We start from the raw sequence: 19538 nt of genomic DNA on the forward strand, positions 1-19538 counted from the left end.
AGGAGGGGGGATTATCTTCCCTCAACTCTTTTACCCCAGCTCTGGCCCCCAAAGATGGTCCTGATGTCTGTTCTGTGTTGGTTTTCCTCAGTTTCAGATACTGGCAATGGTCCCCCAACAAAGCTGAGAATTTGAGCCATGGCAACCTTTGTACAAGGATTACCAGTGGGATGTTGTAGCTAGACATATCAGCAGGGAAGCCCTGACCTAAAGGTCACCATGACTCAAACTCTTGGTCCAGCAAGGGGTAAAAGAGAAAGGGAATACATATCTCTTTTTGATTCAATTCATAGCACTTCATAATATGAGTAATCTGTGATCTTCACCCTTTGGATATAGCAGGAAAGAGCTCATAAGAGAGACTGTCCCAATCTGGCAATTTTTATAGACTGCACAGGCAATTAAAGGATGCTACACCTACCTGCATGGTAGGGAGATGCAAAATATTTCCATTGTAGGTGATGTGGGCATACTGTGAAGCCCTTTCATACCTTTAAAACTCGGCTCACCTGTTACATGAAATCTTTCTCTATCACCTTTCCCCATCTACTAATGTTTCTCCCTATACCTATTTAAGTATATGCAAAATATATACAAAATAAATATAGAAACATCAGAGAAACTTGCTGTAAATTTTTCCCCAACTTTCCTGTTTTCCTTCTAATTTTGGCTGGATTACTTTTGTTTGTGCAAAAACTTTTTAATTTTATGCAATCAATAGATGATAACATCTATTTCTCTATTCTGTATATATTTTGAATATACTTAAATAAGTATATGTCATCCACCTTCAATAGAATACAAGCACCTTGAGGATAAGAACTGGTTTTTTTTTTTTGTCTTTTTGTAGTCAGTACCTAGCATAATGCCTGTCACATAGGCAGTAAGCAGATAATTGTGAATTGATTGGTGATTGAGGCACAAAATACCTCGTCACTAGACTCCATGTTTTTCCAAACCCTCCTTTCTCTGATCCTTGTAGATCCAAAGTAATTCAGAACATTTTTCTCCATGATCAGAACTAATCTAGAGATACATGAAGAGTTTAAAACTAGTGTGGAAGCAAGTAAGGACTATATTACCATTCCAACTAAACCCTCAGACCCTTCATCTTTCATCCAATAAAAACTCTTTTAGACAGAAGACTGAGTTCCTACCTCACCTCTGCTGTTACTCCCTTACCATTTAGAACTGAGCCTGCACAATAATAGAAGCCATCCCTAGGTAGGCCTGTAAAATAGTTAGTACAAATATATTTAAGGAATCGTCTTGACTATACCTTCCAACTCAGATTGAATCACATAATTATAAAGTTTAGAGCTAAAAGATACCTTGGAAATCATCTAGAACAGAGGTTAATACTTTGGGATCTATGACTTTTTAAAAAAAAATCCATTAGTCATGTTGCAAAATAGAACACAAACCAAATAAAACAATAAAAATAAAGGAGGTGAGAAAATATGCCTCAGTCTGTTCTCTCCCTAAAGGTGGAGAGCATTTTTTTTTAAGGCAATTGGCGTTAAGTGACTTGCCCAGGGTCACACAGCTAGTAAGTGTCAAGTGTTTGGTGTGAGGCTGGATTTGAACTCAGGTCCTCCTGACTTCAAGGTTGGTGCTCTATCCACTGTACCACCTAGCTGCCCTGAGAGCATTTTTTTAAAATGGTTTTTTCAGAATTGTCTTGGATCAATGTCTTAATCAGAGTACTTAAGTCATTCATAATTGATCATCATACAATATTGCTATTACTGTTACTATGTACAGTTTTCTCCTAGTTCTGGTCAGTTCACTTTGCATCAGTTCATATAAGTTGTTTCAGGTTTTTCTGAGAGCATCCTGCTCATCATTTCTTATAGCACAATAATATTCTATCACAATCATATACCACAAATTGTTCAGCCATTCCCCAATTTATGGACATCCCCTTGATTTCCAATTCTTTGCCACCACAAAAAAAGAGCTGCTATAAATATTTTTGTACACAATTGTTGGATTCTGGCTTCTAATCCATTTTGCTATGTTTCCATTTTATGGATGAATTCATTCCATTCAAAATCACAATTATGATTATTAACTGTACATTTCCCTCAATCCTGCTTTCTTCTGTTTATCCTTCTCTCTCCCTTTTTTATCTTGTCCCTTCTCTAAAGTCTGTTTTGCTTCTGACTACTGCTTTCTTCTATTTTCCCTTCATTTTATCATTTCCCCCTTTCTATTATCCCCTTCCCCTCCTACTTCCCTGTTGGGTAAGATAGATTTCTATTATCAATTAAGCATTTAGATATAGATATAGATATAGGTATAGATGTAGATGTAGATGTAAATATAGATATAGACATAGATATAGATATAGATATAGATGTAGATATAGATATAGATATAGATATAGGTATAGATATAGACATAAGGGCAGCTAGGTGTTGTAGGAGATAAAGTACTGGGCCTAGAGTCAGAAAGACTCATCTTCCTGAGTTTAAATCTGGCCTCAGACACTTACTAGCTGTGTGATCCTGGGCAAGTCACTTAACCCTATTTGCCTCAGTTTCGTCATTAGTAAAATCAGCTGAAGAAGGAAATGTCAAACCACTCCAGTATCTTTGTCAAGAAAACCAAAAATGGGGTCATGAAAACTTGAACGTGACTGAAAAATGACTCAACAATAACAAATGTGTGTGTATTTACCTCTTTGAACCAATTTAGATGTGAGTGAGGTTCAACTGTTGCCCCCCATTTCTCCTCTACTGTAAAAGCTCTTCCTTGTGTGTCTCTTTTATGTGAGACAATTTTCCCCATTCCTCCTCTTCCTACCCCATTCTCCTAGATCATCCTTCTCTCTCCATTTTTTTACATCATCCCAATATAATCAACTCTCTCTTTCTATATAAGATCCCTCTAAATGCCCTAATAATGATAAAGGTATTAGAAGGCATATGTATCATCTTCCCATAGAAAGATAAACAGTTTAACCTTATTAAGTCCCTTATGATTTTTTGGGGGTTTACCTTTTTGTGCTTCTCTTGAATCTTGTATTTCAAAGTCAAATTTTCTCTTCAGTTCTTGTCTTTTCATCAAGAATGCTTGAAAGTCCTCTATTTCAGTACATATCCATTTTTTCCCTTGAAGGATTATACTCAGTTTTGCTGGGTAGGTTATTTTTTGTTATAATCCTAGATTTTTTTACTTTCTGGAATATCATATTCCAAACCTTCCACTCCCATAATGTGTAGCTGCTAAATCTTGTGCTATGCTAACTGTGGCTCCATGATACTTGAATTTTTTCTGGCTGCTTGCAATATTTTCTCCTTGATCTAGGAGCTCTGGAATTTGGCTATAATATTCCTGGCAGTTTTCATTTTGGGATCTCTTTTAGGAGGTGATCAGTGGATTCTTTCAATTTCTATTTTACACTCTAGATCTAAAATAGTAGGGCAATTTTCTTTAATAATTTCTTTAAATATGATGTTTAAGCTCTTTCTTTGATTATGGCTTTCAGGTAGTACAGTAATTCTTAAATTATCTCTCCTTGATATATTTTCCAGGTCAGTTTTTTCTCCTATGAGATAGTTCATATTTTCTTCTATCTTTTTCATTGTTTGACTTTGTTTTATTTTTTTTTATATATTTGATAGTGTCATTAGCTTCTAGTTGCCCAATTCTAAGTTTTAAGGAATTATTTTCTTCATGAACTTTTTTTACCTTTTTTCCATTTAGCCAGCTATGCTTTTAAAGGAGTTATTTTTATCAGTGAGGTTTTGTACCTCTTCTACGTTTTAAGGTATTATTTTCTTCAGTATTTTTGCTCCTCTTTATCAGGTTGTTAATTGTCCTTTCATAATTTTCTTCCTTTGCTTTCATTTCTTTACCTAATTTTTCCTCTATTGCTCTTATTTGATTTTGAAAAGAATGTTTTAGCTCTTCCAGGAATTCTTGCTTGGCTTGTGTCCAATTCTTGTTTTTCTTTGAGGCTTCACTTGTAGCTGTTTTGACTTCATTGTCTTCTTCTGAGTTTGTGTCTTGATATTCCCTGTTATTGTAGTACCTTTTTATGGTCAGGTTCTTTTGTTTTCTTTGTTCATTTTCCCACCCTCTTTCTTGATTTGGAACTTTATGTTAATATTGGGCTCTGCTCCCAGCATGAGGGTAGAAAGATGGGCACTGACTCAAGCTTCAGGCTTTTTTGTACTGTTATTTTAAGAGCTAGTTCTGGGAGTTTTGAAATTTTCAGTGCTTCCAAGGTAGTATGATTTGGAGAGAGATGTGGTCACTGCTCTCATGGTCTGCACTCTGGTCTGTATTCATTAAGGGCCCCTGATCCCTTGGGACCAGAAGTGATATTGCCTCTCAGGGTGTTGTTGCCAAACAGTGTCTGGTCCTGCATCCAGTGCTAGCACAAAGGTACCCTATAATCTCCTTCTGATCAGTTACCAGGTTCCCCACTTGTGTCTGGCTTGGGAGCTCCTGAAGCTGCTGCTGCTTCTGTCACCACCACAGCGGCACTGCTGTTTCATCCACATTGACTTTGGGCCACCCTCCACCCCTGTGTTGCAGATCTTTCTGACCTCCTATGTTATCTTGGACTAGAAAAATGTCTCCTGTGACCTTTTGTTGGCTCTGCCACTCCCAGATTCAATTTGAGGGATTATTTTAAAGTTGTTTGGAGGGGAATGTTAAGAGAGCTCAGCTGAGTGCTTTCTCCGTTCCACCATCTTGGCTCTGCCCCCACAAGTTCTGTCTGTGAACTTCTCAAAATATATTTTGATAACATTCAGTAGAATTGGTGTCCTTTGTAATCCTATGTATTTTATGTTATACATTTAAAAACATTATTCTGAGAAGGAGTCCTCAAAGGGGCCTATGACCTAAAAAAGGTTTGGAACCCCTGACCTAGAACAACTTTTTCACGAGGAAACAGGCTCAAATTGGTGAAATGGCTTGTTTAAGTTAGTGGCACCAACAGGAATAGACCCAGGTTCTATTTATTTTGAAACCAATATTGTTTTTACCATATTAAATTGTCCTTGTCAGTACCCAATGTTGGGAGATGGTGGTATGGGTACTAATGAGGAGATTGCTATACCCTTGCAGGTATGAGACAAAGCTTTATGATAGCTGGTGCCAGACAGTATCAGAGAGGTCACAGTACAATCTCAATCAGCCACTCCTACTTCATGATCCAGAAACCAAACAGATCACTGTCAACTTTAACCCACAGGTAAGCAAGCTATGGAGACATCTGGTAATAATCTACTTTGAGACTCTAAAGTAATTTGTTTAATCTTTCTGATTTTATTGACAAAATGAGTTAGAATGAGTGAGGGATAGTAAGTAATGTATTTTCTCTAGTTTGCCTCCTGTAGACAGATCTTGTGTTTCCCTGATAGACAGTAAGATATTTGAAGGCAGAGGCTTTAGTATTTGTCTTTGTACCTAAGAGAGTACACAATGCATAATAGTAGGTGCTTAATAAATATTTGTTAACAGATTGATTGGTTCTTAGGTTTTCCCCAGTGTTTTTTACATGGTTTTACATTGATGTAAGTTCACAAAAATCTACAAGAAATTTTTGATGACTTAGTAGGTCTACATTGGTGTGGCATAGTGGATTGAGAGCAAGCCTCAGAGTTAGGAAGAGTTGGGTTCAAGTCCTTTCTCTGGCACATGGTGGATGTGAGACTCTGGGCAAGTCACTTTACCTCTCAATGCCCTAGGCAATTCCCTCAGACTATAAGTTTCAAGGAAGATACCAATCTACATTGATAAAGAGTGCTTCCTCACCAGGAATTCCTCATTCCAGTGAAATCACAGATGTAGTTTTATAAAAATTATGATAATCAAAAAACATTTATTGAATCCCTGCTATGTACCAGGTAGTAAAGGATACAATCCAATTCAACCAGCATTTAAGTGTTTACACTTAGCTCTATGCTAGGTAATGAGTCCATGAAGACAAATATGGATGTTCCTGACCTCAAAAAGCTCTATTCTAGTTAGGAATATGTACATAAGAAAGTAACTAATTCTCACATTTTCCCTTCTCAAGCCAACCCTTTGCTTAGCACATTCTCTGTCTTCATGATGATAGCAGCAGGAAAATCTTGAAAAGTAAAAAACAATAGCTTGCTGTTTAAGTGCTTAACAAATGCTTTTTTGTTGTTGTTTATTCATTCATTTATTCATTCATTCATTATTCGTTCATTCATTCAACAATTCTTTCATGGGAACTTAGAATATGGAAGGAGTAAGCCCAGGAATTATACACGATACATCACTGTTATAACATAATCACCTCAGAAAAAATCCATCCCTTGACTGTCAAATCACTCCCTTCTTTTCAAGTTGCTACTCAATCAGGCACAGGCCCCAAGTGATAAAGTGCCTTCTCTGCTATTGTTTCTGTTTCTATGTTTCTTTCTTCCTCCTGCTTTGTAGCTATGACTCATACAACTGAAAAATAAAAGTGGGAGAGGACCTAGGTAGTTTTTAAATTAGATTTTCTATATTTGGATCCAATACATGTTTCCAGTCTTATCTCACAATAATCTTCATATATTCTGTGATCTAGCCAATTTCATGCCTTTTGCCATCTTCATACCTTTGCTTGCACTGTAATGGACTCCCTTTATCTATATTCCACTTCCATCCCCAGTTCTACCTGTTGAAATCCTTCTCAAATGTCTAATAGCACTTTTATGTGGACCTCTCATTTGCATTTATTTTATTATCATTATTTGTGCCCGTGCCTTATCTGCTCAACAAAACTATAAACTTCTTGAGGAAAGTTTGCAATTTTATTTTTATATCCTTGCAACTAAGCTTAGTGTACAAGACATTGTGGGAACTTATTAACTCTTTGTTGAATAAAGTGAATGGTCCTTTACTAAGTTGTCAACCATGAGGCTGAAATTCAGGAGATTTTTAGAGAGGGAAAAGAATCCTCTGATCCAAACTTTTGAGTTTCCTTAGTTGTGGCCATATAATTCATATCTTCACCACAAAGTGATTAGGGTTTCAAAGTCAGCAGCAGAGTCAAAACTACTTTGGGACTCTTCTGTCACAGTGTGTGTGAAACTTACCCAGTGCCGTGATCTCTTCATATTAACAGAGGTAAAGAACCCCAACATCACCACCAAGACAATACTTCACTGGACCTAAAATGCAAATGAATCTTACCCCACTTGTGTTTATTTTCTTTTCTTCAGTTGATTTCTGTTTTGAGAGAAGTGAATTATCTCAAAATGAGACAGACAAGGCACATTCCTGAGACAGCAGCAGAAATCTTTTCCTCCAAGGAGTATTATCGACAACTTATTGCTAATTTAGAACTGATGACAAACCGGTACAACAAGATTCTGAAAACCTTGCTAGAAGTGGAATTTCCTTTGGTGGAGGAACAGCTGCACGTTATTGACCTGCAACTAAGAGCAGCAGAGGAGACACTGAACTGGAAGACAGAAGGTAACAGAGCTCACTCAGATGGTAATCTGAGGGAAATTAATGAGGCTAAGAGAACCCTATTAACTCTTTCCTTTCTCTCCTACCAAGTAAACTGGTCTCACATTTGAAATGGGCTCTCTTTGTGTGCTGTTATTTGCAGAGCAGTTAATTTTTTTTTCCATTTAGGAAGACTTGGAATGCTTGTGATGGTCATGAAACACTAATCAGTTTCCAGTGATTCAAATGAGAATCTTACCTGAAGAAGCAATCTTCAGATCAAGATCTTGAAAAAAATAGATCAATCGTCATTATTTATGTGACTCTCACATCTATATCTTTAGTTCTGACCTTTCAACTGTACAACAGCCCAATATTTTCAGCTATTTGTAGGGCACCACCACTTAGCTATACCATAAACACCTCAAATTTAGCACATGAGGGAAAAAAAGCATCTTCTGCCCTCTTCCCTCTGCTGTGTTAGATACTAGCTCCCTTTTCCAACTTCCTCATTTTGTTTTTCATCCACTACTATCAAGGAAAAGGGATCAGACTTTTTTTTTACAAATGACTACAGCAATTATTAGAAACTCGGGTCAAGAATGTTGAGCTAACCCGTTGAATAAAGAGGTTAATCGAAAGTTAGAGTAAGGGGGGCAGCTAGGTGGCACAGTGCACTGGCCCTGGAGTCAGAAGGACCTGAGTTCAAATCCAGCCTCAGACACATAACTCTCACTAGCTGTGTGACTCTGGACAAGTCACTTAACCCCAATTGCCTCACCAAAAAAAAAAAAAAAAAGAGTCAGGTTACCAGGGTGAAATTGGAAATGTGGAGATTGAGTGAGGATATGAGGGATGGCAAGTATAGAAGTGACAAACAAGAAACAAGGTCAGAAATGCTGGAAGTCAAGGTCACGAGGGCTAGGTGAAGCACCAAGGTTCAGATTTAGGGATTGGATTGGCCTAAAGCTAGAGAGGCACATTGCCAGCAAATTCCGGGTGCCTTCTACTGGTCTTTACTACATTTTACCCTTGTTTGCAGATTATACCAGTTTTTCTAGCCTGCTTGCTTCTCTGTCTAGTGCTAACAACTCATTGGTGACAGTTTGGATATAGATTTTCCCACTCAAACTGGTTTTATACTTTTCTCTGTGTAATACTTATTTGTACCTTTTCTATTGTGGTTTTATCTTTCCTTCATTTTTTCCCATCTGTCTAAACTATATACATCCTTCAAGGCCCAGGTCAAGCCCTATCACCTCCAAACTTCACTCAGCTCTCTGTCTCTGAACTATTGATCAAATAAGACATTTGTAAAGCCCTAAGCAAATGCTTGTTTCCTTTTTTCCTTCCTTTGAACTCTTGAATTTGTAATTAGTATCTAACAATTTTAAAAATCTGACTATAATTTAAATTCTACATATATTTAGCAGCAAACTTGAATTATGCTTGAAGTATGTTAAAGTATTGCCTATGGATCTGTAAGTCTAAAGTTAGTTTATACATAATCACATCCTTAAATGTCTTTATTTTAGAAATGTTATGATCTCAATTAGCAAAATCAACTGTGCCATTTGGCAAAATTCAATAATTCAATTCAACAAACATTTATTTAATAACTGCTGTGTACAAGGTAAGAACAAAATAAACCTTGCCCTCTAAGAAATGATATTCTACTAGGAAGGATATGACATACACATGGATAAGAAGATACAAAGTAATTTAAAAACTAACGACTGAAAGAAATATGAAGATTTACCATAAAAAGTTGAACCTAGGGATTCTGTGAAGTGGAGGTGAGGAAGGAATGAATTTTAGACATAATATCAGATAGAGTGGATGTGGTGGTGGGGTGGGGGGTAAGGAGGGACCAGAGCAAAAGTATTGAAACAACTGGTTTAACTGAGATCCAAGATCAGTGGAAGACATACTATAAAGAGCTTTAAATGCTAGACTAAGGATTTTTGTATTTTATCTTAAAAGCAGAAGTAGAAAGGTGCTTAGTAAATGCTAGTTAACTGACCAACTGGAAAAAAAGTACTAGATTTGGAGTCAGAAAACCTGGATTCATAATCTGTTTCTGCCACTTAATCCTTATGTGACGTTGAGCAAGTCACTTCCTTTCTCTGGGTCTCAGTTTCCTCAACTATAAAATGAGGAGATTTGAGTAGAACAGCTGTGTCAAACTCATGGGGCTGGCAAAACCCCTGAGTGCAACCTCAACCAGATTAAAATGTAATTGGGAAATGTTTAACAAAATAAATTTTAGAAAATACAACATCGTTAATGTATATATATGGTTGTCTAAGTCCATAGGTGACCTTGTAGCACTAGATTGAGAATTAGGTGACCTAGGTAATTTTCTACTGGGTTAACTAATTCAACAAATATTTATCAATTACTTACTATTTGCTAGATAAACTGGGGAAGAAAATTAACTTTAAGTTAATTACTTAACCTTTGTCATTTATAAAATGGAATTGACTTACCCCCACTTGCCTCATAGAAAAATTGTGCAAAATTGAATGATATTGAACTCCTTAGGAATAAATGTTCTTTTAGAAGGAGTAAAAAGAGTAAACGTTCTAGAAATCTAGGAAAGGTATGATCAGAAAAGGTGGACAAGAGCTAGGGCTTGCAGTTGGATAGCCTGAGTGATGTCCCAAACTCACAAAATGTTAAAATACTAGAGAAAGCTTCCAGTGAATTTGGTGGATTCTTTATGGAACATTTTTGTAGGATATAAATAACATCACAGGATGCAAAAGTACAGATGGATTAAGACTACACCAAAGGAGGGTATGTATACATTGCATTTTACAGATTATATTACAGATTACAGATTGCTTTTTCTCTAATTGCATCATGTGACACCATTTCATCCCAACTGCCATTTGAAGCCCTTCCTGATCCTCCCAGCTGCTGGTGGCATCCTCCCCAAATGTGTTTTGTTGTTGTTATTGTTGCTGCAGTCATTTCAGTATTGACCCCATCTGGGGTTTTCTTGGCAAAAAATACTAGTGGTTTGCCGGTTCCTTTTCAAGCCCATTTCACAGATGAGGAAACTGAGGCTAACAGGGTTAAGGGTCTTGCCTAGGGTTGCACAGCTGGTTAGTATCTGAGGCCAGATTTTAACTCAAGAATATGAGTCTTCCTGATTCCAGGCCCGGCACTTTACTGTGCCGTGTAGCTGCTCTATCTACTCCCCAAATGACTTTATATTTATTTTTTATATAACTACATATGTAACTATTGTCTCTCCTGATAGAATGTTTCACTTTCATTTTTGTTTTCCCAGGGCCTAACACACAGTAGATAATAAATGCTTATCGAATAATTTATTAATCAATATAATTAATATATTAGGTTTTTAGGGGTAGCAATGACTTATTTTCTCTTTATTTCCCTCCCCCATTGCACTTTTTTTTTAGGGCTTTTTTTTTGGAAGTTTAAATACTGATTGATCAGCTTTTAATTGCTTATTAGTCTGAGGTCTAAGTATAAAGATTCATCTCCTAGTCCCTCTCCACTGATTTTTTGAGTTTTTCATATAAGTTGCTTTCTCAGGATGTTGAAAAAGAAAAGGACTCCAATTTTAGTTCATCTGTATAGAAAATATCAGAAAAAAATATGACAGACACTGAACTTATATTTTCTTCAAGGAAGCTAAATATCTATGTAAGTCTGAGCTACTTCAATAGACTTTCTTTCCTTTTTGCAAGAGCAGGTGTTTGGGATTATATTATAAAAATCACTACTTGTGTCCGTGATCTTGAGCAAAGGATTCAGAAAACAAAAGACAATGTAGATGAGATTCAGAATATCATGAAAACCTGGGAATCTCCCATTTTTAAAAGAAAAGATGGAAGAAAAGAATCTCTACTTTATCTAGAAGACCATCAAGAACAACTGGAAAAATATTACTCTTTTATCAAAGAGTCTGGCCTTAAGATCGATGCCCTTGTTCAGGTAATAACTGTATTCAAAGCTACCAAAAATGGGGGGAAAAGGGTTTTAAGAAGCTAGAGGGTGAGGCCTGTGTTTTATATATAAAAGTGTCTGTGTGTGTATGTGTATTTGTATATACATTCATGTATACATATATATGTACGCATTCTACAGGTAATTCAGAAATTAAAGACATCACTGAATTTTGTAATTCTCAGTCAATTGGTAAAAGTTTATATTAAAAGAAAAAGGACTAAAGCCAATACATTTCAAAGCTTAGTCTTCATGTGAAATACCCCAAAGAAAACTAAATGAAAAGATAGTGTCATTAGCCACAGAATCCTAAGACACATCAAACTATCCCATCTCCACAAACTTCATGGTAACTTAGAGCCAATTAGACAAACTAGAGAAGAGGAGAGATATTTATTTATGTGATCTCTAAAGAACTATAAACTTATGTGGAGCATCTACTTTTGGGTGGGGAAGAGATGGGATGGCAGAACATTATAGTAAACCACTTCAAGCAGTGGGAAATATCCATTAACTGGTGACTAATCAGTATGACATGTAGCCATCAAAGATTGAAGATTCATTTTAAGTAAGTAATCTTATTCCTAAAACTAAGAGAAACAGCCATAAGGAGAAAAAGATCCAGAGAACAATAGGCATAGACCAAAGGTTCTTCTCTGCATATGTTTAGGCTAATAAGGATAGCTTATTACCAGGCTAAAAACTCAGCCTTGTGTTCAAAGACAGTAAAATCATCAGGATTATGAATATTATCCTGTGAAAGGATAATGTAATTGTTAGACCTTATGACCTAATACATCATTGTTGCCACCTGTCGCTCTGTCATGTTCAGGCATTAAATATGGGGATAATGTTTCAGATACTCCAGAGGCCTGCGATTTCATTGATATGCACATTCCTTGTAATCATACAAATCTTAACTGGTTCATGCATTCGTAAGCAATTTTCATGAGTACCTGGCACTTATCAATCTATTATGCATGTCCCGATGCCTGAGCCAGTATTTCCATGCTTTCTTTCCTTTCCAGGAAAACCTGAATCTCTTCCTTGCAGACCCAGAATCCAGTGGGTGGAAGGCATACATTGATTATCTTGATAACATGGTGCTTCGTGGATTCTTCATTGCTATTGAATCTTCCCTCAAGTATCTCCTGGAAAATACTGGTAAATGGCTTTTTGGCTGTGGATGATTATTGTGGAATATGGATGTTGACGAAATTTAGTAGGTGGAAGAGGATGGTGAACCTGCATCCTGAAAACTAGGGTATCAGATAATGAAAGTCCCAGTTAGTGACTCTAAGGGTCTCTATGAATTCAAAGGGCCTGATTTTTATACTAGAGGTCCCACTTATAGCAAGATTGACTGCATCACCACTTTAGTGTATCATTCTTTAATTTCAATGTGTTCATGTTTTATTAGCCTCAGTTTCTGCCCCATGTGACTTCCTGGTGTATTCCTCCCACTATTAATCACCAGTAATTAATGCCCTAGTTCCATTTAACTAATATCAATTAGCTTTTCCCAAGGAATATAGCAAGCACAGGAGTACAACTATTTTCTCCTGCCCCAACACCCGGGGGGTATATTTTCCCCAATACTACCTTTGTCCCTGGGGAGATGGGACTCCAACTTAACAAACATTTCTACATATCATTCTACCAAGTTCATATCCAAATGTGACAGTCTCACAGTCTCACAATCACAGCTACCACTGGACTGAGTCCTGAACATTGTTCTTCCAGGCATTGATACTGAACTGACTGACCCCCAAATGTAGTATGTACTCTGTTCCCAGAACTGCTAGTGGTTTGCTTTTTTGACTCTCTGAAGCTCACAAGATCATAATCATCTCCATTCCTCCTTCTTTTTAAAAGCAGGAAAGAATGGAAACAACAGAGGCAAAAGAAACTTTGGGGCCATGTGTGCTCGGCCTTTGTGCTGGCTCCAAGTGAGAGGGACTGAGGCCTGCCCCTGGCAACCCTCACTCAGTGGCTTTTTTTCTTTCTCCAATGCCAGAGAGTCTAGAAAGAGCCCACAAGACAACAAACTCTGACTGATTAGTGCCTTTTTCAAAATACACCAGTATTCCATAGCCAACCAGAAAAGCTTCTGTTCATCATGTGGTTAATAGGTCAAAACCAGTTTCATAATGTTTGTCTAGGTATACTCCATATCTTTACATAGCTGTTCCATTAAACCTACCTCATCAAACCTTTCTGGAAACAAGCTCCCCAGCCTCTTTGACATAGGTGAGGAGGTAAAAGGGGGACAGACTACAAGAAAGGGGACTCAGTGGTGGGAGGGGGTATCACTGATAAGCATTCTTTAGGGGAATAGAAGTATTCTATAAAGGGAGATAGGGAACTTACAATGGGCATAATCTGCAAGGATTTGATACGTAGAGCAACCACTCATCCTGCCTCAGAAGAAGAAAAACCAAAACTTCTGGGGCAGTAGAGCACATGGATCCAGGGAGGAGATTTCAAGGCAAAAGGGGGAGGGAGGGGAATGACCATGGGAAAGGCAAAGGTTAATAATGAACTGCACAATCAGGAGGAGATATATGAAAATTTCTAACAGATGGCAATATCTTCTTTATCACCTATATAAATTAGTATTTCTAAGAGTGAGGCAGAGAAGACAAAGGGTGCTGGGGGGCAAGCTCTATAAGGCTATAACATTCAAAGTGTTTAGAAGAGGGAATCCAAAATAGGTCCATTAGGAGTTTAATTATATGAGGAATACAGAGACCAAAGAAGTGTAAGGCCACAAATCAAAGAATAAGAAAATAGAATAAACAAAATAGAATACAATTGTTATTATAACTTTAAAAAAATTAGTGCCAATACTACACAAATTATTCTCAAATTTGAAAAAAAAGTACCCTCCCAGATTCATTTTATGAGACAAATATGTTCGTAATACTTAAAGTGGCAGAAGGATTAAAACATTGGACAATATTATTAATGAATTATTAATAAATTAATATTAACTTTGAATTAATATTCAAAAAATTGAATAAAATCCTATTAAGCAGACCATAGCAATTTATTCAAGAAATTATTCATCGAGACCAAATTGGATTTGTATCAGTGATGCAAGAATGGTTCAACATTAGGACAATTAACTTAACTCTATTAGAACAACAAAAAACAATCCAAAGCTACATGATTATGTCGATAGATGCAGAAAAAATTCTGTGACAAAATACATTTATTCTAAAAAAAACCCTACAAAATATGGGCATAGATGGACTTTTTAACATCATAAAAATATCTAGTATCAAAATGTGCAAGTCTGATATATTACACTAGAAGCTTTCCCAATAAATATGAGTGTAAATAAGGATGACGACTCTCCCTATTATTTGATTTAGTGCTAGAAAATGGGAATAAGATGGAAAAAATGACGGCATAAAGATAGTCAAAGAGGGAATAAAACTATATCTATTGCTGATAACAAAATAGTTTAAAAAATTTAGAGAAGCAGATCAATGGACTAAACAAGGGACAATTACCAGCAATGGAACTCAGTTACACAGTGTTCAATACACTGGAAAACATAAATTATTTAGGAAGGACTTCGTATTTAAAATAAACTCTGGAAAAAGTAGTGAGCAGTCTGGTAGAAATTAAGCTTAGGCTATCACTTTACATCATTTTCCATAATACTTTATAAATGGAATAATAACCTTAATCATACTCTAAAATAATTAGTAGCACAGCAAATTAGTAGCATCTTTCACAGATATGGGTAGCAAATGAATTCTTAACCAAATAAAAGATAGATTCAATTTCAAAAGTAAAGCACGCACACGCACACACACACACACACACACACACACACACACACACACAAACCTCAGATATGAACAAACAGTTCTCAAAATAATTAAGCATATGAACAAATGTTTTAAATCAATAACAGAGAAATTCAAATCAAAAGAACCCTGATAGTTCACCCTACAAATTGGCAAAGATGACAAAAGATGGAAATAGTCAGTGTTGGAGGAGGAATTAGAAGTTAACACACTAGTGCATTGTTGCTAGAGGTATGAATCAGTATCACCATTTTGAAGAGCAATTTGGAATTATGTAAGTAAAGTAACTAAAATGTCCATACCTTTTGATGCAGATTCCTTGACTAGTGTTATACTCCAATGAGGCTATTGATTAGAAGGAAGCCCCTATATACACCAAAATATTTGTAGAAGCACTTTTATGATAGCAAAGAATTGGAAACAATACAGATGCCCATTGATTGGGGAATGGCTAAACAAATTGTAGTGTGTAACATTATTGTGCATGTGGTACATAGAGAGACATGGAAAGTACATGAAGTAATGCAGGGTGAAGTAGGCAAAGCCAAGAAAACAATATGCTTAATGACTGTAACAGTGTAAATAGAAAGAACTACTATCACAAAAAAATCAAAAGTTAATGCAAAATTACAATGAATAGGTATTGTTCTAAGTAAGAGGTTTGAGAAGATATCTTCCCTGACCCCTTTGCAGAGTTGGGAGGTCTCTAAGTGTTGTGAATTGCATGTATTTTTAGTCTTTAATGCATTAATGAATTATGCTGATTTCCTTCTGTTTCATTTTTCTTTAAAAAAAATATTATTAAATGGGATGACTCGGGGGAGAGAGCGATGGATACTGGAGGAAATCATGATCATTGAATAAACAAAAAAATTAATAAAAAACATTTTTAAAATTTTGAAAGAAATGGAAAGTTAAATTAAGAAGGCAATTAATGACTCTAAAGCTATTACTAGGTAGTAATAGACTATAATGATAGAGTCAATGAGCTGTCGGGAAGCTGTAGCTAGGCTTCACGTGGAATATGTTAAGGGTTTTTATGAAAGCTGAAAGATATCAGGATTCAGATATAAATGTGGTGTATCCATGGAACAGAACAGGTCAGGTCAGGTCAGGTCAAGAAAAATGAGGACCATAATACACCTAGTGAGCAAGACTGAGATTATGTTACGGAGTGGCATGGCCACAAGAGAAGGAACATGGGCAGTGTGTAGCAGCTAGTCTCCAGACTTCCAGACCAGGTGGAAGTGTGTAGGCAGATTATTTGGTTGGTTGTTGTCCTGTGTTCTCAAAGAGGACCTAAATGATATCACTATGCTAGAGTCAAGTCACAGTGTGTCCAACTGTGGCTGATCAGACCAATAAGAGCTTGGAATGTTCTACCACAGGTCAGGCACAGATGTGCATATAGTTTGGTCCAAGAGTACCACAACAATTAGGAACCTGGTGCAATCAACAAGCACTCGTTAAGTGCCTACAATGTGCAACTCAGTATGCTAAAGTACTCGATATACAAAGACAAGTAAAAGACTGATTCTGTTCTCGAGGAGGTTACATTCTTCTCGGGGTACAACTTATAAATAGGGAAATATAGGTGGCACAGTGAGTGGTACACTAGGCCTAGAATCAGGAAGACCTGAATTCAAATCCAGCCTTAGACACTTATTAACTGAGTGACTCTGAGCAAGTCACTTAACCTGTTTGTCTCAGTTTCCTTATCTATAAAATGGGGATAATAGCACCTGCCTCACAAGGTTGTTGTGAGAATCAAATGAGATAATGTTTGTAAAGCATTTAGTGCAATGCCTGGCAATTAATAGGTAGCATATAAACATGAACTATTATTATTATCATTGTCAATAAATATATAAAATATTTTATATAATGTATAAATATAATAAATATATAAAAATATTATATAATGTGTTGTTAAAAATAAACAATCTTTGAAGAGGTAGAACACATAATTAGGCGGGGTTAGGAAAAGGTTCCTGTAGAATATGACATGCTTTGAGCCTTGAAGTATTAAAAAATGTGGAGGTAAGGAAGGAGTGACTTCCAGGCGTGAGGATAACCCATGCAAAGGCATAGACATGGGAAATGGATATTGTATAAGAGATACAGCAAGTGGTAAGGCTGAAACTAGATTGTGAAGGGCTTTAAATTACAAAATGAAAATTTGGTCTAGAAGCAATAGGGAGACAACGAAGGTTTTTAAATTAAAGAACAGAGACTCAGGTGAAGAGACTAAGGATAGAAGAATGGGGACTCAGGCCCAGACACAAGTGAATAGACAATAGTTATAGCGTGAAGGGTAGGGCAACAACCAGCCTGATTTTGATGTTGCTTCTTTTGAGGAAGAGGTCCCCCGTAAGTTGAAACTAAAGTTAATAATTTATTGTTATTGTTGTTGTTCATTCGTGTCTGACTCTATGTGACCTTTTTGGGGTTTTTTTGGCAAAGATCCTGGAGTGGTTTGCCATTTCCTTCTCCAGCTCATTTTACAGATAAGGACACTGAAGCAAGCAGGGTTAAGTGAATTGCCCAGGAACACACAGCTAGTAAGTGTCTGAGATCAGATTTGAACTCATGAAGATGAGTCTTCCTGATTCCAAGCCTAGGGCTCTATCCACTGTGCCACCTAGCTGCAAAATTAATATATGGGCAAAATTATATATTTTTCTTTATGTAACCCCCACATTATTGTACATTATATGCCCCCTATGTGTAATTATTATGTAACCCCCATAAGTGGTAGGAATAAGTTTTTACACATAATGGGAAGAAAAGACAAAAAAAGAGAGAACCAACTGGAATAGTTACTTATTGTTCTTTAACTTCTGCCTTTCTGCGTCTTTGACCTTGCTCATTCCATACCCACCTCTTAGCATTTTCTCTCCTTCATCTATGTAAATCATGATCATTTTTAAAGGCCTACTGTAAATGTTACCTCTTTCAGTGAAGTCTTTCTCTGGTCACAGTAGGCATAAGTGAACTCTCCTTTCTCTAAACTCATACAAGGCTTTTCTATGTACATAATTGTGGCATTTAAAACATACTGCCTTACATTGCAGTTATTCATGCATAATCAGGGACTGTGTCATATATCACTGTATCCCTAGCTTAGTTTCTATACTCAATTGTTATTAATGATTTAATAGAGTAAATGAATTATTAGTTGAGGAGTAATTGATAACAATTTAAGTTTGCTTAGTAAGATATTTAATGTTTTCTGGAATATCTATATTCTTCAAATGTGAATAACATTTCTTTTTAAGTTTGTAAAATAAAGTAATATAATGGAGATCTGATACTGATTTAAACAGTGGTGTCAAACTCAAATAAAAAGGGGGCCACTAAACAGTACATTAATGATCCTTGAAGGCTGTATGTTGACTTAGAAAACTACATGTTAACATTATCTATATTATTTTGTATTTTTATTTATTTTGTTAAATATTTCACTGAGGAATTTTCCTCATGTTTGACACCTCTGACTTAAACAACTATTTTAATTGCATTCTTTTTATGGAAAAAAAAGATTGGTCAGATTATGTACTATTTCTGTTATTATTAATTTTCTACACCTGATAAGATTCTGCCCTTTGGACCTATAAAGTTATTAATACATACTACAATTCACAAGTTGATTATTAGTGGAATTATAGACATGGAATTACACGGGAAATAATTAGTTTAGTACCATAGAATGTTAAACCTGAAAAAAAACCTTAAAAATAATTTTGTCCAAACTCCTATCTTCTAGATGAATAAATGGAATCCAAAGAGGTAATGACTTGTCCGAGGTCACATAGCTAATTAATGGCAGTTAGAAAGAGGACTCAGGCCTCTTGATACCCAGTCCATTATACTCAATTAAAGCTTTCATAGATTTCGTCTCCTAAAACCAAACATAAATGGTCCATAAGATCTCACTCACATTTTTTAGAGTTTTAGCAAATAATGCATTTATCTTTACCAGGGTAGGAATAGCCTATATGACTCACACAGTTCTGGGTTCACACAGGACAGGTTTAATCTTAGAGACTTTGCAACAATACTCAGTAATAGCTCAGCACTGATCCAGGGAACATCTGAATATGACTTACGTGTAGCTCTCTGTTAGAAGTCTTCTATGATCCTTCATTTAAAGACACAAAAAAAAATGGACTCAATTCACATGCAAGCCCAATTAGCACAGGAATAGTTTCAGCACACCTTTGAAGGAATGCCATTTCCTTCCTTCCCTCCACTTCTCCTACCCAGGCTCCTTCACATAAAAAAGAGTACCAGTTAGTTGGGTCT

General features: G+C 36.3%; 1 protein-coding gene across 1 annotated transcript in view; it reads left to right on the top strand.

Annotated features, from left to right (window-relative positions):
* DNAH9 (dynein axonemal heavy chain 9) overlaps nt 1-19538 on the top strand; it is a 466635-nt gene that overhangs the window by 93278 nt on the left and 353819 nt on the right. The window contains exons 12-15 of the mRNA XM_027850079.1: nt 5086-5212; nt 7200-7455; nt 11159-11400; nt 12441-12576. Coding sequence (XP_027705880.1) covers nt 5086-5212; nt 7200-7455; nt 11159-11400; nt 12441-12576 — 761 coding nt within the window. The remainder of the gene's footprint in view (nt 1-5085; nt 5213-7199; nt 7456-11158; nt 11401-12440; nt 12577-19538) is intronic.

This window comes from Vombatus ursinus, unplaced genomic scaffold, assembly GCF_900497805.2.
Source record: "Vombatus ursinus unplaced genomic scaffold, bare-nosed wombat genome assembly UNPS02008996.1, whole genome shotgun sequence".
Classification (NCBI taxonomy): Eukaryota; Metazoa; Chordata; class Mammalia; order Diprotodontia; family Vombatidae; genus Vombatus; species Vombatus ursinus.